This window comes from Xenopus tropicalis, chromosome 4, assembly GCF_000004195.4.
Source record: "Xenopus tropicalis strain Nigerian chromosome 4, UCB_Xtro_10.0, whole genome shotgun sequence".
NCBI classification, from domain to species: domain Eukaryota; kingdom Metazoa; phylum Chordata; class Amphibia; order Anura; family Pipidae; genus Xenopus; species Xenopus tropicalis.
In genome coordinates, this window is record NC_030680.2 from 118,786,776 (window position 1) to 118,810,326 (window position 23,551).

Here is a 23,551-nt window from a genome sequence, read left to right on the forward strand (position 1 = left end):
GAGTTTAAGGAATTATTAGTATTTTTTTTTTAAATTTAGCACAACACCCTTTCCAGCTCTTGCTGACTTTCAAACTTTCGGAAACAGAAATTATCCTTCTTAAAGGGCAACGTGCAACTGCAAGAAAGGGTGTACACCTCATACTTTTTATAGTTTCATGTGTGTACCCAAAAACAACTCAAGCTTTTTGAAAAGATAACTTTAAGAAAAATTGCAATATACATCACTTAAAAAAAATATATGCAGCCTTTTCTTTATTTTTAATGTAATAATATGGTTTGGAACAGTTACCTAAAGGCCCCCATACACGGGCCGATAGAAGCTGCCGATATCGGTACCTCGGACCGATTCGGCAGCTAATTGGCCCGTGTATGGGCAGAAACGAGCGGCCTGGCCGACCGATATCTGGCCTGAAATTGACCAGATCTCGATCGGCCAGGTTAGAAAATCCAGTCGGATCGGGGACCGCATCGGCTCGTTGATGCGGTCCCCGAACCGACTGCCCCATGGCTGCATGGGTTATTTTTTTTTAAAGCCACTTGCTACCCGATATCGCCCACCCGTAGGTGGGGATATCGGGTGAAGATCCGCTCGCTTGGCAACATCGCCAAGCGAGCGGCTCTTATAGTGTATGGGGACCTTAAGCCTGCTCTCCTGCAGATCTGGCTGACTACTTGACTCAAATAAAATGTGATGTCAATATGGAAAGTAACATCACAGTGCAATGCATTGTGGGTTATGTAGTTCCTGCATGCTTAGTTTCTGTGTTGTGTGGGACTCTTTAAAGCCAATCAGAAGCGGATCTGGCAGAGGAGAGGGGGGAAGGGAATGAAATACTTCCAGTATGAAGCAAGGAGGGAAAGGAAGGGAGAATACCTTTTTAGAAATGGCTGCCTGTTCTAGAAAATGTGAAGTTAGTGTGACTGAGTAAATATTTGATTAGGTGAGCCAAAAGTGTGGCGTTTTTACTAAACAATAGGAGGACCATTGGGCAGTATGCTTTTTAAATTTTGACTTGCATTCTCCTTTAACAAATTTTTGTTCAGAAGTCGGAGTGCCCCTTTAATGTAAAATTGCTCATAGTGTACTACTGCAATTTCCATTCATTATTATTTTGTCCACTGCAGAAATAGGAGCAACCTTTGCTGTTCTGTCCAGAGATATATATGTGCAACATATGGTGCTCCAAAGGCAGTGCATTTCTTCTATAAAAGCATAACTGGTGTAATTGAATCCAGAAGCAGTGACCTATTATCACTTTCCTACTAATAGTTGTATCTTTGTTTCTTATGTGCAGGTGTTCACCTTGAATTTATGTTAATCCTGGCAGCCCAAAAGCGATTTCACTGATCTCTTGCCTGCAAGTTGCGGCACTGCTCATGGCAGTAAAGCAATTAACATTTTTGGTGTCTTTTCTGCAGTTTTTCTCAGAATGAAACTACATCTGGCTGGAACCAATTTTCTGGTCCAATTGCTGTAATAACTTTGTTATAATATCCATGAATATGCTTTCATATAAATGTGACTGGTAAAGGTGCAGAACATATTTTAATAGTTGGATCTGGTATTTATTGCTTTATCATGTGGCATTCTGAATTGCCTTTGTAATGTGTTCCATTTTCATAAAACACATGTACTTCTATTTATATAATTCACTATAATGTGTTAAAGATGGAGTGGTGGTCAGACTAGGCTCAGTACAAAGAAGGCCGCATTGGATGAAAAGACTGGCACAAGTGTTTATTTTTTCTTCTTGGTTGCAAATCAACCTTATATATAGTGGCGATGCATGTAGATGAAACAAATATATAGTAAGGTTAATTTATCAGCCCTGGGCTTTGTACCCGGGCATTAACCTATTGTAAAATGCTAATCACTGATTGGTTGCAGTGGGTTACTGCAATCAAGGTCAAATTGTGTTTTTTATTAATAATAATATTAGACTCTGCTGTCTTAAAAAATGCCAGAAGAGAAGGTCCCATATGCCATAAGCCTACAAGGGTGGGGACAGTACTATTTTCCCTGTGCTTGTCTGTAACTGTTTTGCCCACTTTCATTGTGCAAGGAAAGCTATACTACTCAAGTCTTTGTATATAAAACATTTTGTAATGTTAAATAATGCATTTTCATATCCGTACTGATATCATCTTTTAATGTTACAAGGACATTTCTCAACTGACCTTTGAACACTTGTTTGAATACATTGGGGTTGGCGATATTGGGTTAATCCAATTGTATAGCGGACAGCATCAACGTGCAAATGCGGTCCTCAATCTGATAGGAAAATCAAGCCTGTCTGTTCGATATCTGGATGATTTTTGGCCAGATGTCTGTCAGGTTAGCCAGTCGGAGGCTCCCATACATGGTCTGATAAGCTACTGGATAGATCTAAAGGGGTCGAATTGGCAGCTTAAAGAAGAAGGAAGGTTCAATTGCTGGGTGGGGGCCAAAATGTTAGTGGCACCTCCCAGTGACTGTACCTTTCCTTCTTCTTTAGAGCAACCCAAATATGGCCACCTTCAGTCATTTGCCTGTTACATTGTCATAATTTATAAATGTTGTGTTGTTGCTACTAACCAATTGATACATACATTGTTGTACAGATAAATGTCTTAAGGAGGCAACAGCGAATGATTAAAAACCGGGAATCGGCCTTCCAGTCTAGAAGAAAGAAAAAGGAATACATGCAGACACTGGAAGCACGCCTGAGAGTAGCCCTCTCTGAGAATGAGAGGCTAAAGAAGGAAAATGGATCCTTGCAGAAATTGCTAGAAGAAGTTGTAACTGAAGTAAGATTACTGTGCTTTATAAGATATCAACACACTTGCATTTTAAAATCTCTTTATTAGCCCATGTGAGACTCACAGCTGCAGGCGGTAACCAGGATAACCTTTATACTTCATTTGCATTTGTGCTAGCCAGTAGTTTTCCAAAAATAAGTTTGGTCTCTAGAAATTCCTTTAGTAGATACTTGTTAAATTCATTTTATAATGATGAGTAGGCTGTATTCTAAGACAATTTGTCTTCATTTTTTACAAATTTGTTGTGGTTTTGAAACCATGGGCTTGGAATTTGCACTGTTACTAAAGTTTTTACCCTAGCAATCTGGCAGCATTTTGGAACTCATAATGGAAGAGGAATAAAGATGCCAATTCGGCACATTCAGACAGTCAACAGCTCACCTGGGGGGCCTCCAACAGGCCTGTCTGACCGATATGGGGCTGGAAATCAGTCCCCTCAGTCTGTGGGATTTTTTTTTTTTCATCCAGACAATGAACTTCAACTACAATTTTCAGTTGTAGGCTGGAAATAGGGAAACAACTCTAAAACCACACATAAATAAGAATATTGGAAAAGTTGCCCAGTATTGTCAAATGAAAGTTTAACATGCCCATGTAAAGGCACAGGGCCTCAGGCTGAGTACTTTTGTATTTAATGGAATTCCATGGCAGCTTCTATTAGTCTTATATTATAAAGCAGTGGGTACATTAATTCTTATAATCAAGTGTCATATAAAAAGCGACATCAGTAAGCTACTATAATTAATGATGACATGTTTAAGCACCAGTTATGAGGACATCATGTACAGCTTTAAGTTGTCAAACACTTAAAAAGCTCACAAAATCACTACCTTCGACTATAATGAAAGCACCAGTACAAGCACTTTTTAAGTGTGCTAAGCAGTTTGAGCCATTAGCCTAAGCATGCAGGTAGATTGGCCAGTGTATTTTTACAGACTTTTACATTTTTTTCTGTAGAATCAAAAGCTCAAAGTGACCGCACCGAAGAGAAGAGCCGTCTGCCTAATGATGGTGGCTGCATTTCTACTGCTCAATTTTAGCCCATTAAGGTATAGTACCATGTGTGCACTTATTTAAAGAGAAGTGCAAATAGTACCAAACCATATTGCACAGGTGTTATACCAAAGGTGGCACCCCACCCCACAAAAGCAGCAATAGGTCAATGCTCACTGATATTGTAAGTGAATATTTGGTTCTCTATGCTCACAGTATTCTGGAATCAAAGCCAGGCTCCTATGATGTTGAGGTCAGCCCTATCCGCCACAACAGGCATCTTCTTGGTTTTTCAGCTAGTGATGAAAATGTAGAAGCCCAGAAAGTTCCAGATAATACCAGGTAATAATATATCATTATTACATTTTGTTTTATTTGAATGAAAAGGAACATGTTACGATTAATCAAACAACATGCTTCATTAACTGTATTACTACATTAAAGCTAGGTCATTTATTGCACGTGCATGTAAGGTTAAATACACTCTTTCAACAGGCAGTCCTTCTGTGAATTCCACTAGTATTACAGAACAGACTGCACCCCTTCAACCAAGTTTGCTACATTTGACTTGTTAGCCAATATTTTATTGAGGCCATATTGTTTCTTTGTTTCCTCCATAAATATATGATTTTGAACAGGTTTATAACAAAGCTAGCCATTAACTTTTTGTAATAGTTTAGTACAGTTAGTATATCTATGTGTAAAGGCTTTGTACAGGTATGGGTCCTGTTATCCAGAAGGCTTGGGATCTGGTTTTCTAGGTAAGGGATCTTTCTGTAATTTAGATATCCGTACCTTAATTCTACTAAAAAATAATTTAAATATTAAATAAAGATTCAAGGTATCCTTTTTTTTTCCGAATGAGTTCACCATATTAATAAATAAGCGAGCATTCAATATTGAAGTTTATTCGATTTAGAAAAACAAACTCAGATTCACAAAAGTCAAAAATTGATAAATACACCCATTAATGTACCAACAGAAATATCATCAGCCTTGTAACAGTAATGATCTGGGCCTTCAAGTTTATCCACTGCAGTTCACCATTTTGGACCTTATGAGATTTTATTTTGAGTGTTTCTGACACTGTACTTTCTCAGCTGTTGAGAATTCAAGTTCAGGGCTCGTCAGAAATCACCAAGCAGAAAATGAGGTTCACATATTGTAGAAGCTAAAGCTACAGGGCTAATTATTAAATAATGACTCAGTTAGTAATTTGCCTAGAATCATGCTAAAATCTTTACAGGTAAAGGGCTGTTGTGGCCTTAGTCTAGTTTAAAAGCCACACGAAAAAGTTTATATCCACAGCACACAGTTTAATGGCTAGTTCAAACATGGAAATTAGTTTAAAAATACAGATGCCCATCTGGAAAAAGCAATACAGGTTCCCCCACACAAAAACTGCTCACCGCTCAAATCCTCTGGTCCAGGTGCAACTTTCCACGGACCCTGCACTCAGGTGAAAAAACTCACGGCCAGGGAGAACCCACTTCCAAACAAGAAAGTATTATGCTTACAAAATGGTCCTGTTGACGCAGGTGCTCCTGCCCTGAGTCCGTAGCCAGGGGACAAATCTCATCACAAAACTTCACACATTGGCAGTGCACTCCAGGTCAGCATAAAAAGTTGCAACAATTAGTATTAAAATCAATCAACCTTTATTTGCACATCTAAAAAACACAGCTTGAGGTCTTGCGCGTTTCGTGACAGTGCACCTCTATTACTAACTGGCTTTTAATGCTGACCTGGAGTGCACTGCCAATGTGTGAAGTTTCGCGTCTGGTTTAAAAGCACCAAAGGCTTATTTACCAACGTTAAGCAAATTTGTACCTTAGTAGCCCATAACAACCAATCATTGATTAGCTTTGTTCAGCCTGCTGAAGGTAAAACAACAAAAGCAAGCATTTAACTGGTTGCCATGGATGCCAGCCACAGTTCTAATGCAATCACTACTGATAAATAAGCCCTTGTGTATTTCTACTCAACTTCTTTGTTTTCAGTTTTCAGTTACAATTTTCTAAATCATTTAGAAGGGGCAAATCTGCCTCTTTTGTAATTGATTTGATCACCTTTGTACCTTGTACTGAAACAGCAAGTAATGATATTTAGTATCCCTGCTATTGAACAGTTAAACTTTTTGTTGGGTACATAAGAACATAAAGGCAGTATTTTGTCTCCCGCCATGACAAAAGAACCAGTCTACAGTTTTTAGTAATAAAATAAATATTTCTTCTTTTTCCAGAAATGATAGGTACATTTCCAATGAAAAGGCATTGATGGTAGTAAAGGAGCCATTACTCTACATTCCTCAGCCTCCTCCTTGCCAACCACAGGTTAATAAAACACAGACCCTCAGGTCAGTACAGTTTTCTTATTTACATCTTTGAAAATTGAGACCCTCTACTGGGTTGGAAGTAACCAAAAAAAGCATTTTATTGGATGAATATGAGAGCAACTAGTTTGACACCACTGCCATCAGGTGTTCAATGCCAGTTGGGCTTTGGTGGCATACCAGATCCCGTTAGAGCAGTCCTATGCTTGGTAGAGTATTGTTGATCACCATGTAGCTTTTATCTCTAGTTTCTAATAGGGGAAACTCCATTTGAGTAAAAGATTTTTTTAAATAAGCGCTTAACTCTTCAGCACTGTAATTATATGGTGTTGCCAGTAAAGAGGTCTGCCGCTAAACAACCTCTAACAAATATAAAGTAAATGTTTCCTGTACTTAGAAATCATAATTGTTAGTACAATGTGTGTGTTATTCCCAGAATATTGGTTTGTTTCCTTAAGTGACCTTAAGTATTTTATGGAACTAGTCTAAAATCACCTTGTGATTTATTGAGTATTAATATTTTCCTGGTCTCTTTTGCTTGTATGGGCAAAGGGAGAACATACAATTCCAGCCAAGCTAGCTGGAAAAATCCATTTTCTCCTCCCATGTCCTAACTCGACAGATTTGTTTTTGTTTCTTTGATTGAATTGTAAAGATTTGTCCCAGTAAAGATGAGGCCAAAATGAATTAACAGCATGACAGTTTAGATCTGCTCCACCAAACCACAGCCTTTTTATTATTATTATTATTATTATTATTATTATTATTATTATTATTATTATCGTTATTCTTTCTGGACCTTGATATTCTAGTGCCAGTTATATCCAGTGTTCTCGTCAAATATTTTTTGTTGTTGTTGCTGTTCTTTATTTATTATATACATTGTGTTTCAAGTCTGAAAAATGTAGTTTGCAAGCATCATACCTCAAGTATCTAAACAAAACAGCCTAGATTTATTATGGGTAAAACTAGGAAATCTAAAATGATCACTGTATTTTGCAGTCCGTTTTGTAATCTACCAAAACTTAGTTTTATAAACGTTAGTATAAATGTATCAATGCTGTTACCTGTGAGATTGTCAGGATTTGTTTGACTGCTTTGAGCAGTGGAGCACCATTTCTCTCTAATGGGATGGGGCTGAGCAGCATTACCCATTCTTATCTTTACTTCCCAATCCAAATCTCATGCAGGGTAGTAAGAATAAAGGCAATTGATTTTTATGCTGGAATGGATTGCTCTGAAAATAGATTTTTAAATCTTAAAGCTCCAGAAATGTAACCCTCCTTAATGCTTAGTAAATATTCCTAAATTGTTCCTGTATTTATCCAGTTGGCCCTCTATTTCTCCAGTAATTACAGTAGAGGTGTAATTCTTAATAACTCTTCAACTTTTACATACCTTCTGCTTCCAACTCCAAACTGCCAGCTCAGCAAACAGGGAGATGGTGGAAGGGGCTGTGGGGATAGATAGAATATATGTGAACAGCAGCATCAAGGGGGGAGTGGGTTTTTGTCTTTGGCTCCTGAGAAAGTGGGAAACTCATATGGTGATGTCTCCACTAATGCTTCAGGAAACGGTGAAAATGAATCTCTTGCTAAAAGACTAAATATATATATGTTCATGTGGCTGCTTGTTTATATTATTCTAAACATGATTTTCCATTTCCTTGGAAATCCACACCTGCAAAAAATTACATTTCATTTTCCAGCTGATTTTCATCCTGCTGAGCAACCTGCATGACAGATTGTGTTGCTAAGTTAGGGGAGGCCTTTGAGCAGGCTTATAAACACGTTTATCTTGTCAGTCTGATTTTATTGCATACTGCATTTAATAACATTCTTGTCTTATTTATCAGCAAAACAAGATATAGCTTTCTTTATTCATATCCTGCAGTCTATTATTCATTCTATACTGATTACACAGTACCTTCTATATAATCATATTTTAGGTTCTGAATGGTTGAACGGTAAACCACAGACCATGAAAACTGAAGCGTTTTCATATCTATAAAAAAAAAAAAAAACAAGGTTTCCATAAAATGCCTCATGTTTGACGCCTGTGGTATTAGCCACCAACATCCTATGAGGTACTGCCATAGCTTTAGCATCTCTATAAGAAAGTTTCTTATATATGTTTATGGACCTCTGAACCTAGGTTAAATCAGGAACTGCGTGGTTGGATACACAGGCATGAGGTCGAGAGGACCAAGTCCAGAAGAATGACCAACAGCCATAAGGAACAAGTGAGTCAACATTTGATAGTTCCTCCTGAAATAAGTGGTGACTACAAAGAAGAACAAGTATCTCTCTGTTTTTGCATACTTAATCATAGTTAATCATGCCTTACACACCCCTTCTTCCCCACCCTTAGTTAGACCTAGGGGCACATTTACTAATCCACGAATCCGAACCCCGAATGGGAAAAAATCGGATTGGAAACCAAAATTTTGCGACTTTTTTGTCGCCGTTGCAGTTTTTTCGTATTTTGCGCGACTTTTTCGTCGCTGTCGCCATTTTTCGTATTGAGCAATTGTAAATGGCGGAAAAAGCAATCCAATTTTCTCGCGGCGGCGGCGAAAAAGTCGCGACAGTTCGCGAAAAAGTTGCGGCGGCGACGAAAAAAATCGCAAAAATACAGATCATTACGGAAAAAAAGCATTCGGATGCTTTTCAGACATTCGTGGATTAGTAAATGTGCCCACTAATATGTTCATTTTTGGTGCTTAAATTGGATGGTCTGTTAAGATTGATAAGTCTATAGTTTAGCCACTAACGATAAAAAGACTAAAGAATAAACCAGTTATAAAATGCTGCCTGAGATGTTGCTTTTATCAAATCTAAACATGTATGCTCGTTAAGGGCCTTTAACTTAATACCATCTTAGAGCAGAATTAAATATAGGTGTAAATTTCATTGCCTTTGGAGTATGAATTTGATACATTTAATTTTTTTCATAAATTGCTTTCCAGAAGCCAGAGGAGAAAAGTGGCAATTCTGAACTTGTGACAATGCAGTATACAGACACCAGTATCAGGTAAGTTTATATCCAATCTACACATTTTAAAAAAAACATTGTTTGAAAGAGCAAGCACCAACCCTTAAAGGGGCTGTTCCTATTTAAATTAACTTTAAGTATGATGCAGAGAGTGCTGTTCTGACAATTTGCAAATGCTCTTTATTTTTTATTATTCACAGTTTTTGAATTATTTAGCTTTTTGTTCAACCGCTCCCTAGATTGGACTTTCAGCAGCTATCTGGTTGCTAGTGCCCAATTTTCTTAGTAACCAGGCAGTGGTTTTCTCCTCTTGCTTCTGGAAAGCAATTTATGAAAAAAATAAAAGGCAATGAAATTCACACCCATATTTAATTCTACTCTAAGATGGTTTTATGTTAAAGGTCCTTTGAGCTGGAATATGAACACTAAAATAGAAAGATAATTAATACAAAGGAATAATAATAATACAATTGTAGCCTCCCAGAGGAATATTTTTTTTCCTGCAGGGATCAGTGATCCCCATTTGAAAGCTGGAAAGAGAAGAAAAAGGCAAAGAATTCATAAACTATATAAATGAAGACTAATTGAAACGTTGCTAAGAATAGGTCATTCTGTAAGTTAACCTGAAGGTGAATCACCCCTATAAGCATTAAGGCCAGCAAACTAACCTGAATAGTAACAGCAGTATATAGTGTTGGTTTACCAAATGTTTAGATGATGGTGCATATTGGTGCAATTTAACCCTCACTACTGATGTTGATACAGCACTGTTTAAGCTTGTCATGATAGCAAAGGTTTAGGGCTGTGACAGACGGGGCGATTAATCGCCTGCAACAAATCTCCCTTGTCGCGGTCGACTAATCTCCCCGAAATGCCATCCCACTGGCTAGAATGTAAATTGCCAGTGGGATGGCATACGCCGCACGGCGATTTGCCGAAATCGCTGAAGTTGCCTTGAGAGGAAACTTCAGCAATTTTGGTGTCGCGTATGCCATCCTACTGGCGATTTACATTCTTGCTGATGGGATGGCATATGCGTGGCAACTAATCTTCCCGTCTGCCACGGCCCTTAAGTTTAGTGTTTGTGTCCCCTAATCAATTTTTGCTTTGATAGGAACTCTAACGAGCTTCAGGTTTATTACTACTCCCCAAGGAGCTACCAAGACTTTTTAGAAGCAATCCGCAGGAGGGAAGATACCTTCTATGTGGTGTCATTCCGTAGGGTGAGTGGAAAAACATATTATTTCAAGCTTTTCTTTGGGTGTACTTGCATTACTGTTACATACAACTTTTGGCTTTATTCTAATGTTCGTATTATTTGGTTGATAAGTGATTCCTGTAGTTATTTGCAAGCAATGCTCATTTATTTTCATTGTGGCCCATGTGAATTAAAACATCTACCAGCGTTATATGCATTAGATATCTATATATTTGTATATTACTAACACATACTTATAAAGTGTCAACGTAATCCACAGAGCTGCACAATAAATATGTCTACACACTGAACAGACTGAATACAATACAATTGAAAAAATTTGTTAGATTATATTGTTGACGGGATGTGTAATTTATTGGCAAATGCCATATAATTCTGAAGGATTTTCAGGTTCAGTACTTTCCGTTTCTAAAACCTGTTCTGACTTTCCTGAAAATGATAATGATTTGACACATTTATAAAATGAAATACATGTCAATTAATTTATTTATTTGTCTTTATCAGTATACTCTTGCCTCTGGTTTTTTTATTATGAGGTTTCATGGGGCATATTTTCATTGCCAAATTGTTTGTCATCTTGTTGTCTGTTAATTATGCATGCATGTTGAAGAAAGCTTTGCTCTGAATTTTTTTTATTGAAATGTAAATAATATGGCAGCCTTTACACATAGATACCAAAGGCAGAGTTCTTAACGTTCCAACAACAGCAATGACATATCAAAGAAAAGACTACAGTCACTAATCATTGCAAGAGGCAGTCTATATTGGGATAGCTAGAAAGTCACACTGAAATAATTTTTTGCCTGCCTACTTTGGTCAGCATCCAGTTATTCTTGGTGGTCCCTAGTTGCCTAATCATCCCCATCCATTTGCTGCTTCCCTTTCATTTCAGACTGAATAAGTAGTTTTCCGTTATTGTCACATAAGGGGATTAATATCTCGCTGGGATGAAACTAGCCTTAAATAGTAATGGTGTGTATATCTTTGCTGTAATCTGATCATTATAGCTCCCTTACTTGACCTGAGATGGCTAGATTAACAGTACTAGCTTAGATATAAACTATGGGTGATGCTTTGTTTCTCTAACAAAATGAGCCCTTAATCCTACCCTTCCATTCTCTGACAGCAACATGAAAAATAGAGTGTTATTGTTTCTAGTGTCTGAAACATTTCCCATGTTATTACCAATGTGGCCTATGATGGTGGGAAAGGACTTGAAGGCCGTGAAACATTTATTTATTCTGGGTCAACCACATAGCTTTAATGACAGAATTAACGTTCAGATAATCTGAATAAGATTTGTCTTAATAAATCTTTTATTTTCTCTCTTTTTTTTTTTTTTTTTTACTTTTGATAATACTGTGCCTATAAAGATATATAACTATTAACCAACTTCTATTGTTGGGTTGGTTAATAATATACTGGGCTTGGAGAAAAGTTGTGATTTTCACTGATAAATTAAATATTACACTAAAAATGTATGTAACAGCACCAGCACTTTATGAAATTTATGAGATTTTCAATTTGGTTTCAATGTCACCACATAAAGAGGCTTTCCAAGGCAAATAGACCATTGAGATATTTTTCCTATTTAAAGCCCTTCTAGTTCTACACTAATTTGTGAACTTCAAAGTTAATTAAAAATGAAAAACAATACTGTGCCTATAAAGATATATAACTATTAACCGACTTCTATTGTTGGGTTGGGCCTGTAAGGTAAATACGCCCATGCATGTACCTAGGTATATTTTATTTGTGTTCCCACATTTGATAATTAGATTGCATTATACTGAACCAGTTACTACTCATTTGCTACTTATTTTTTAAAAGTTAATTTTGGATTTGTTTTCCTAACCTAAAGCCTATTATAGGGGTGGCTTTTTTGATCCATTGCCACATGGGACCCCAAGCTCTTTCTTAGGCAGAATTCAAGTATGCCTGTTTGTTGACTCTGACTATAAGAAAGACTTAACGGACTTGAGCCAATTCAAGGGCAGGTGATCCATCTTGCGATTTATCTTGTAGTTCATTTCCAAAGAAACATAAACATTTGTCCAATCAAAGATTTGCTCAGTACATTCCATTTAAATGCAGTCACACACTAAGGTTCAAAAAGTAGTTTTAGTGCCCCAGGACTATTAATCCTTGTGGATATTAGAAAAATAACGGAGATAACTACTTTTAGGTCTATGTAAAAGAACTTTTTTTGTTCTTTGAAGGAGGAACAGAATGATAAAAATCTGCCTGATCTATATTGTAAACAACACACTAAAATTGCAAATGTATATTTGTATTGTGTGTATCACTGCTACACTGAGCACAGCTGATTCTGTGGGAGGAATAGTTCACCTTTAAATGAACTTGTAGTATAGTGTAGACAGTGATGCGCTGAGCCAGTTTGCAGTTCGTCTTTACTTTTATTTCGTTGTGATTTGTCAATTATTTGGGTAACTGTAACAAGTGTTTTCTAAAAAATAACAAAACAAAAAAAATCACAGATTGGATTTGTACCTTACAATCATGTGCCTTGTTGCATAGATGTTGCACATTTTACTGTTATCTTTAATTTTTGTGAATAAAGTTGAATCTTGGGTTTCCAGCCTAACAGTGTGGATTTCCTCTGTGCACTTTTGGTTTCTCCTATCAGAAACATTCTATGGAACACATGGAATCACTGCTTGTGTGATTTTGTAACAGTAATTAGATTGTAAGCTCCACTGACATAACCCCTTTGTGAAATAATGTGACCATAACCATAAGTTTCTATGCTTTCAAACAGTTTACATGAAGAAGCAAACAGTAAGATTCTCTGTAGGCTCCATTTACATGTGTCTGAAAGCAGAGGTTTCCTCCTTTCCGTCAGGGAGAAAAGTATATTTTATTCGCATTCAAAAAAGGTTATATTTTTTCCTATAAGAAATGTGACTTTTCCTTGAGATTTTTATATCCTTTTTGTATAAAATTATAGTGAAATGACTCTGTATAGACACTGTATCTAGTCCTGTTCCATTTAATCACTGTTGTTCTGCACAGTGCATCTCAACATAACCAATTGCTCGGCCAGAGAATCCTCTCCTGTACATGTCCCAGCAGCCCTGTGGTTGGAGCAGGTTTCGGTGGGCATAGGCACAATGTTTTCTGCACTTTCAGCATTCCACGACCAGAGAAGGGCCTACCCTCTCTGCTGCCCATTACCTCTTCATGGAGGAAAAGATTGCTAGGAGAAGGCTTAATATATTGCCAATGTGGCATTTTGTCCCAGAATTACAGCATAATTGTGGCTGCATGTGACAGAGCCAGACCAAGGGGAACATTAACCCAAGGAAAGTACCTTTTGTGCCCCTTGCATTTCAGTGTTGGAAATTCACCACTTGCTACCTCAACCCCCTCCTTCCACACACCATTACCATCCCCTCCCCCACCCCACTCTCTTACCTGCTCCTGCACTCCCAATTAAGGCTGATGCCACATGAGACATGAATGGAATACGCTCGGGTACAGGCACATGTAGCCGATATACGCTTGATATACGTATTGCATTCTCTCGCGGTTTCATGCGTATATCGGCTACATGTGCCTGCACCCAAGCGTATTCCATTCATTTGGGTGCAGGCACATGTAGCAGATATACGCATGATATACGTATTGCATTCTCTCGCGGTTTCATGCGTATATCGGCTACATGTTCCTGCACCCAAGCGTATTCCATTCATTCGGGTGCAGGCACAAGTTGCAGGCGTAGGGCTGAATTTTCGCCAAGTGTTTTTCCGCTTGCCGAAAATATCAGCCCTACGCCTCGTGTGACATCAGCCTAAGCCAGGACAGCAGCAGGAGCTGAATGTATCTTTTCAGTGTGCCCAAGGCAACTGCCTCGTCTTTCTACTCCTAGTTCCGACTCTGGCGCATGGAGCAAATACACGCTTAATCAGTAAATGCAATAAGAGTAAGTTTAGTAACGCTTAAGAAACCAGCAACTTCAGGGAAGTGATTAACTACAATGACGCCTTGTTTTGGATGTACTGTACTTGCTTTTTGGCACAACACGTTAAGGCTCTTGAGATTTATGGTATTCCGCTTATTTTGATTTAACAAGCCCACTTATTTTGATTGCAAAGGGACTGAATGGTAGTTAACATGTCAGGCAGCCTTCATCAGTGTTTGGGGCAGTCTTTGCTTGTATATGTGTCTGGTTCCTAACGGTGTGATTAGATTGTGTCACAAGGCTGGAATTTTGTGTTTAAAACTTTGAAACCCCCGTATGTCCTTTCATAAGGCAAGTAGTGTCAGAATCTGTCTTTGATTTTGTCTCTGAAAAGGGGTTTGTGTCTTTGGTCAACTCACTGTTAAATGTGATAAATGTAACACTGGCTGACCTAATTTGTGCCATTTTTCAAGTGAGGTCAAATATTAATGGCATATACATAGTGTGAGCTTCTGATGATGGCTAACTATTTCTATATTACCCAAAATGAATGGGAAGCATAAGATGTCAGATAGCCACTATACTCTAACCTGTATTTTGTACAGTAACTAACTATTAACAACAATAAATATGCAGTTAGAATATCTAGAACTTCCAAGTTATGGCACACAGCGTTAAAATAAGTGTTGCTGTAAATCAAGGCTGCTTTGTACATACATCAGCTGTGTAATGGGGCATGTATAGGCTGTTACCAATAGTGCAGAAAACTATGAATCTGCTGACTCCAGCATCAGAGACAAATTCTGCCTAAATCCATCGAAGATAGTATTGCTGCAAAGCTCTGTCAAATATTCTTATCACTAGGGGCAGATTGCCTTTACAAGATCTTACAAGCTATCTGTAATTTACATTAAGGTTAACTGCCCGTCCGTACTTGAGAGGCATGTGTATAATATATATGTATTTATATATTTAATACAGATATACATGATTTCTCATGCAGAGAGAAAAATGTGGTGGTCTGCCTCTGCTAATTCAGATTCTTCCTCAACATTTCTATAAGATTATGGACCAGGGCCATTCAAAAACATTAACTTTTTTCTGCTTTAACCATTCTTTGGTAGATAGACTTGTGTATTTAAAGCCATTGTTTTGATGCATGACTCTTCTCTCAACTTTACTTTTCAGATGAATACCTTGATATTTTCCTGCAGAATTTGCTGGTACAGTTTAAAATTCATAGTTCCATTAATGGTGGTAAGCCTTCCTTGTCCAGGGGCAGTAAAGTAGTATCAAACCATGATACTGCCACCACTATATTTCACAGATGGGATAAGTTTCTTATGCTGGAATGCAGGTATTGCTTTTAGCCAAACATGCTTTTCAAGCTGAAAAAAATCTATTTTGGTCTCATCTGTCCATGGAACATTCTTTCAATAGCCTTCTTACTTATCCACATGGTCATTAGCAAAATGTAGAGGGTAAGCAATGTTCTTTTTGTGTCGCAGTGACTGGACAACAACATTTGCTAAAGTGAGAGATGCCTTAAGTTCTTTAGATGCTAGTCTGGGGAATTTTTGTGATCTCTAGGAATATTGCATGCCTTGCTCTTGGTGTGATCTTTATTGGTCGACCCCAGCCCATCCATACTTACTGAAGGACACTCTGGCATGGCTAAAGGCTCCTCTGCAGTTGTGTTAAGGTGGCCATACACGCACCGATAATATCGTACGAAACCTGGTTTCGTACGATATTCGGTGCGTGTATGGTATGTTGGCGAGTCAACCGATATCGCAGGAAGCTGCTGATATCGGCCGACTCGCCGATAGGACCAGTTTGAAAATTTTGATCGGGCGCCATAGAAGGCGCCTGACCAAAATCTCCCTTCAGCGCTGAATTGGCAGAAGGAGGTAGAAATCCTATTGTTTCTACCTCCTTACCTGCCGATTCAGCCCTGAACGGTGTGTGGCGGATCTGACGATGACATCGTCAGATCGCCACGTGTATGGCCAGCTTTAGTCATGCTGGGCTGCAGCCGCATGATTCTTCCATAGGCCAGAGTACTGTTTTTATTTGTAATTAGCCCATAGATGTATCATGCTGCTCTCAGCGAAGCATGACTGACACAACTGCGGCAGAGCCTTTAGTCATGTCAAAGTGTTGGCTTCAGTAGGTAGGCTTGGGGTGGCTTTGGGGTCTGCATCCTATCGATTTTTTTCTTATAGTAACAGGTCAGTTTTGCTTTAATGTGCACACCTTACTGTATATGTAGAATTACAAATAATGCTGGGAATGTTTGTTTGTGCTATGTAAAACAAACTATGCAAGTATATTTCACTAAACATTTAGAGGAAACATTCTTTTAAATCAACAGCAAGTTGTTACAGTTCTTTGAAATGAGATGTAAATGTGTTTTCATTACGTGAAGAGTTTGAAAGCTGTGAGAGCTGGCCCTAGTTTTACTGTATCTATTGAGTCACTGACATACTTAGAATAAACAGGAAGCCATAACATTTTTTTCTTGTGAAACATGATTTTCTGCTCTGCTAGTGACAGATTCCAGCAAACGGTTCTGTAATATAAGTCACAACTTATTAAAATGTAAAAAAATAGGAACATTCTTAATGAAAACATAAAGGATTTCAGCATAAATAAAGTGCACATTATATTGTATGTCTTGTTTTTTTTCTGATGGTAAGTGAACACACTGTGAGCAAATGGTACAGTATATGCTTTCTTATAACTGCAACTGGTTTTAATTATAGCTTATAATGAATGTGCAGGTGTCACCTGAATTAGCAGTTACGTACTCACAGCAAAGCACTGTTCTCTTCTGCATGGTTGATTTCTTTTCTCTTTGTAACAGTTAAAGTCTGTAAATGTACACAAACACTTTCACACTTTCTTTTTTTTTTTTTTTTATAACTTTACCATTTGCTGAACTGCCACACATCCTTTTGCTGTCAATATATACCATATCTAAAATAAAGGGGGCTGATTACTCAAAATGCTTGTTCAATCTATTGCATTCACAAAGTAGTACCAGTGTGCCAGCTTTGTATTCTAGCTTCTCTGACGCAATACACAGGGCATCTATCTTGTATTATAAAGATAAGGCAAAGCTAGACACTTTAAAGGGGACATCTACCATATTCCCACCAATATAACCCTTTCACTGCCAGGCAATTTGGTACTTCTATTGCCAGACAGTTTTTGAACATTTTGTTCTTTTATACGACAAGTACTTTTAGATATTTTTTGTAATACCACTTTTAAAATTATTATTATTATTTATATAGTGCCATCAATTTACGCAGCGCTTTACAGAATAGAGGGATACAAAAGACAGAGCAGTTAACATATACATGTAAACAATTCACAGAAATTGTTTGCAGTTACAATGGATGAGGATCGGAGACACTACGGGGAGGGCCCTGCTTGCAAGAGCTTACATTCTAACAAGGTTTAGGCTACTAGATGTCTGCAAATAGCAAGACAAATCATCATTTCCTTAATATAAACTCATATCAAAGGTGGTAGTTACATAACAACATTTTCCACCTCATCCTAATTTTATGCAGAGCTTTATTTGCACTATTCTTTAAGCTTTTATCTTGTTTGTCAATCCTGATATTACAGTCGATTTTGAAATGCTTAATTTAATTACAGGCACCATTTCCCCCGAAGAGAACTGTATTAAAATCCTACTCCTCACCATAAAGCCAGAGAAACAATATGTGACATCTGACAGTTTCCAAGTTGAGTCAGGCCCAGTTTCAGCAGCCAACATCCAGTCTCCTAATTAGATTTCTTATCTGGAAGTCTGCACGTTTCTTTCTAGAGAATTAGGTTCTCTGTCAGCAGGCCTTCTTGGATCACTCTACTAATGTTTTGTTTTCAGTGAGTTGCCACAATTTTCCATATGCTGTTCCATGGTGCAAAATTAAAGCCTGTAATAATATTCGATATTAGTATTGGATCTTATAAGCAGGTATTGAATTTTATGAACCAATTGGCCTTATTAATGAAACAAGTGTAAAGTTCCAGATGCAGCCACGTCCAGGTTGGCAGAAGTTCCAGGGCTCCCTAGTGTCCCTTGTGGCCATAACGGCCCTTGTCCTGCAAGTTGCGAAGGCCATTATGGGCACAAGTACCTTTTGTCAATAGTGTCATTATACACTCAGCTCTTTGTCCAAACTACCGCTTTGTCTGGTAATATGACCTTGTGCCTCAACCACTGGAAACGGCAGGACTTCTAACCTACACTTTTTGCCTGTAACTTACTTAGGTTCGGTTACTTAGGTTTTAAACTGTATGGAGCAGGAACCGGCTTTCTGCCATTTATCTTAATGCTTTTCACCTAATTTTTAAATATTTTTCAAAATATTATTTATTTAATATGTTTATTGTCCTGTGTGTTGTCGAAGCTCCCTCCCTGAGGGCACTTTCTGCCCACTTTAGTTTCACCACAAATTATGATAAAGATAGTAGGGGCACAGGGCTCAGATGGAGTTTTTGGAAACCTGAGAGATTGTTACCTGTTTTATGTTGTTTGTGCTGCCATAAACTGGAAAGCTGAGAGATTTCATTTTATAATAAAGCTAAAAAAACAGATGACTTGTGCATGTACCATGCTTCCAAAAAAAGGGAAAAGTGTGAGAGAGCTTGCTGTATTTTTGGAGACTATTTTCAAGGTATGAATTGCTTCAACTGTAATTAACATCTTAATTTCAAATAGGGGGACATAGATGCTCTGATGCTGACGTTATGGTGGCTAACATTTGGCTTTACTCACTTTAAAGCTGCAGACTTATTATTGAGATCACAGTGGGTACTCACACTGTGTACCTGTGAAAACCCCATAAACAACAAGTCTGCAGCCAACTAAGTTCACTACCTGATTCTAAATCAAGTCAAAGGAGAGCATAAAATAAGGCTTGAAATGTTGTATTGTTTATACTGCACTTACTATACCATACCAGAGGTTCAGCAGTCCTATAACAGTAATTATATGTGCCTCCAAAGTTGTCAACAGCAGCTCCCCATCTTCTTATTTTCTAGGCCATCTTTTTAGTGTCAGTGGCTCTGCACATGCTCAGTATGATATGGACTATTGTTAAGAGGCTAAGCTTTGCAGCCATTAGACATTATTAAAACATGCATTTGATGCTACAGGGCTTTCAGCAGGTAGAGAAGAGCAAAATTTACTGGCAAATAAGTAAATCAGTGGTGGGAATGCATATACAAAGTTCTATTTTCCGTCTGATGTTTCCTCGCAACACAAAAGATATGTTCTGCCCCTGAGTTCCTCTCTGTGTGCTATCAGCAGTAAATCCCTGATGTCATTGCAAGACACTTTTACTTAACTACAAATCTTTTGCTTCTGTTGATAAACATGAAGTGAGTTTTGGATTATCTGCATTCCCCACGCATTAGACTAGTATTTGTCTTCTCAAACACAGATTGATGACACTAAAAACGATTAGATAAATGCACTGATTAAATTTACTTATATTGAATATTTGTGCTTTTGACCCTTAGTCTGTTTGCAGTAATAATAATGCTTTAGCATGAAACGTTGGGGGGGTTCATGCCAACAAACCTACAATGTTTGTTTCTGGAAACACTGGGAGTTCTGTTTGTTGCTATAGCAAATATTAATCCCATGTACACAGAGTAACATAGCTTTGTGCTGGTTATTAAATAGCATTTCAAATGACTGGAAAGCCGATAGCTACATGCGGTATTCATATGTTAAAAGGACCTTGTACCATCACTTATTATTTTTCCATACATTTTTACAATATGTAATTATTTTGTGGTGGCTATAAAGGAGTTAATGGTTCAGCTTTGCCCAAACTTCCATTGTTTCCCCTTGGTTGCACCAAGATTTCCGGGCCAATAATGTACCAATGCAAATGTTGTGTCTTTAGTAGCCCAATTTAATAAGCCCATTTATGGCCATCTAAAGGTATCCCAGCAGCAAAATATATTGTAAATTGGCCTTTTAATGGGAATGTCCAATTCTCTTAACCAACATATAATAATTGCATCTTATTTTGGGGTACAGGGTACTAGTTGTACTGCAATAACTGTCAACCTGAGCTGTCTGGTTTAGTTGTTCTTCCAGAAGGATGCTTTGCAAAACAAGGGTTAAAATACCTGACTGGCTGGGCTGGCTTGGGTACAGCAGGCATTTGGCTACTGCCTCCAAAGAGTCTCCTGGCCAGTAAAAAGCATTGTTAAAAGTACTTTGTGGTGAATTGTTTGTTCAATAAATATCCCCACTGCTGTGTTGCCTTTGCCCCCTATTCCTTAGCCCTGGCCCTGCTCACGGTATAGTTAAAAAGAATCACAAAAGCATTTCACACATTGCGTTTTGGCAGTTATGCACTATGGCAGATAAAGCATTCCGTGACAGCTTTGTGCCTGTGAGCCAAGTGAATAGAAGTTTTGGAAAGAGTCTGTTGCTTCTCTGAAAATAAAAATATGAATCTGACCCTTGTTTGTTAAAGGGGAAATACACCATAAATTTTTACAATGCACTAACATAATGTAAAATAGATTAAGTGCTTTTATTTTAATACCTTTGGGTTCAAATATGTCCATAACTGCTTTAAAACTGTGCTCTACCCTCCCCTTTTGCAAGCTTCTGGTTAAGCTGCCTGCCCTGATAGACTTCAGTAACAGAGCTGCAGCTACTTAAAGTGCAGTGAATATGCATAGGGTGGGCGGGGCTTAGCGATGTCACAGGCAGTCCATTTGTGCTCTGCTCGCTCCTCTCCCTCTGAACTTTATATTATAGGATATTTATGTACTGGTTGTGGTTTCATCTGTTTATTCGTTAATAATCTGTTGTGTGAACTGATTAACCTGGTAGATAATGAGACGTGATAATATTGAAAATATCAAAATATAGAAAGGAATATTTAAGTGTGCAGGTTGAAAGAGATATTGCAGTAGAATGCATTTGGATGCTGTGTTAAGAGACACATGGAGAGACATTTTTTACTTTTGAAGTCTTAAAGAACCTCTTAATAAATTATAAGTACACTTGCGTGTAAGCACCATTTCATTCATTTTGATTCATCAGCCACAGTTGCATCAGGTGCAACCCCTGGTGATTGCAATGAAAAATGCAGTGAAAAACATGGCAGTTTCCCCTCAAACACTTTGTCTACTGCGGTTGCGATCATAAATGACCCCTGTAGTGTTTAAAGGTACGCTGAGCACAGTAGTTATTTTGGGCTTTGTTTAAAAACCGTTAATAAAATGGCTGGTAGTAGGCATGTTGAAATAAAAACAAGGGCTTTTGCCTGAAAGAAAACATTATTACATGTGCTGGATAGAATCAAGTGGGATCTTAGGTCAAAGAAATAATTTTCATTTTGGTTTTACTGGACCATTAACTAAGGGAGGGATTAGCTGGAAACATTTCTGTAAAATGCTTTTTTCTTTGAAAGCTATTAAAATAAATGCTTTCTAATTTCCCCTCCACAGCCAGTGACATTAGTTACTGTTTTTATTCCCATATAGTTCTTATTTGCTCTTTTATTCTCTCACCTAAATGCAGGAGCACTGTTCAGAAAATTTAAAACTGTTGAGCTACAAATCTCATCATGCCTTGGGCCTGCGAGGGAGCGCTACATGTCATTTCCCATCATTATATTGCTGTGTGTTGACAGGTCCCTATCTGACTGACAAGCATTGAATGGTATCAGAATATCTACACACCAGCTCTGAAAGAGACATTATACACACATTTTTAACATGAGCTGAATGAAAAGGGCTTATGCTGAACATAGCTTTTGCCTATAGTTAATTGTGATCATAAATGACCCCTGTAGTGTTTAAAAGTACGCTGAGCACAGTAGTTTTTGCTATTTCTGGAACTAAACAAGAACATGAGACCAGCGCCACTTTAGCACTTCCTGATAAAAATAATTACCAAGCCACTGAGAAGCCCCTAATAATGAGTTGTTCACAGGCTGCTGCTTAGAGAAGAAAGGGATTTGTTCAAAGGTAGAGAGGATGCTCTGAACAAATTGCTCTGTAGGAGGGGAGTTTAGTGAAATAGGCAAATATACTTTTATTTTATTAATTAATAAACTATAGGCAGAATGTAATTTCAACACATGTCCTATTAGTGTGCTCAGTTTTTAGGTGAACACTGTCCCTATAAGTTTAGAAACCCTGGTATTATCAGAAAGTGTTAAATAATGTATTCCCTCAATCATCAACCTTTAATTATCCATTTTGCTCTGATGCTTGCCTACTGGGAGTCCATTAAGCAGTTTCCTCTTGCTAATTAGCAGGCATTGTGAATAGGTTTGAATAATGGCTGCCATGCTGATTTCAAATATCTGGGTTTAACAAAGTAATTGGTGCTCACAGCCTATGCAAACAGTACATGTTTCAAAAGTGTTTTCCATAGGGAATTAATAACAAATTACAAAGCATATTATTTCTTCATCAGAGTAAAGGTCTTTTGTTTATACAGTTTTTCATTTTCTCTATTGCTATTTAATTTTATATAACCCATCTGAGTATACTTGAATTTCTTACTTAAATATGTTATTGCCCATGTATTAGTTCTGCTTGATTATATCTGAATGCAAACAGTAATGGCAGCTAGTTTTTTATACTGTTCTTTCTTTCTGTGTACTGTACTGAATAGTCCAAAGACCAAAAGGTTTGCATGTCCAAAGGCAATGGCCAACGAGGAGATTAGTCGCCCCGCGGTTAAATCTCCGATGCCGTGGGCGACTAATCTCCCTAAAATGCCTTTCACCAGCAATAAACAGAGAAAGGCACACATGTAACTTTGGTTAGTGAAGCTGCAGGAAACTTTGTGCGACTTTGGAAACAAAGCGACACCTATGCCTTTCCACCGGTGATTCACTTTGTGGCATTTCGTTAAGATTAATCTTATTTTGGGCTGGTTGTTCATATGACAAACACACTCTCTTACATTTTTTTCCAAATGAAATATTTGTGAAATGTTTGTGAAGGGAAACAAGACATTTTGCTGTCAGGGAATTGATTATATTTGACACAAAAATGCTGTGAGATATATGTGATAATGATAGTTTGTCAATGTGTGACATAATTGCCTATAAAAGTATGTGTTTGTGTGTGTATTTATGAGCTGTGGTCCAGCTGTTTCTCTGTGTAAAGTTTTATTTCAAGGTTTTAAAGGTGTAAATATAATTATAGTATAGACATATGTAATTGTTCAACTCAGCCTCGATGGCTCCACAAAAGACAAAATTCAGGGATATTCCTTTTTA

The 23,551-nt window shown here is 37.8% G+C and overlaps 1 protein-coding gene across 1 annotated transcript in view; it reads left to right on the plus strand.

Moving 5' to 3' along the window:
• The window catches only part of atf6 (activating transcription factor 6), a 64,367-nt gene that overhangs the window by 20,399 nt on the left and 20,417 nt on the right, over positions 1 to 23,551 (plus strand). The window contains exons 8-14 of the mRNA XM_002933780.5: positions 2,604 to 2,789; positions 3,759 to 3,850; positions 4,011 to 4,136; positions 6,037 to 6,150; positions 8,281 to 8,368; positions 9,095 to 9,159; positions 10,235 to 10,343. Of these exons, the coding sequence (XP_002933826.2) occupies positions 2,604 to 2,789; positions 3,759 to 3,850; positions 4,011 to 4,136; positions 6,037 to 6,150; positions 8,281 to 8,368; positions 9,095 to 9,159; positions 10,235 to 10,343 (780 nt within the window). The remainder of the gene's footprint in view (positions 1 to 2,603; positions 2,790 to 3,758; positions 3,851 to 4,010; positions 4,137 to 6,036; positions 6,151 to 8,280; positions 8,369 to 9,094; positions 9,160 to 10,234; positions 10,344 to 23,551) is intronic.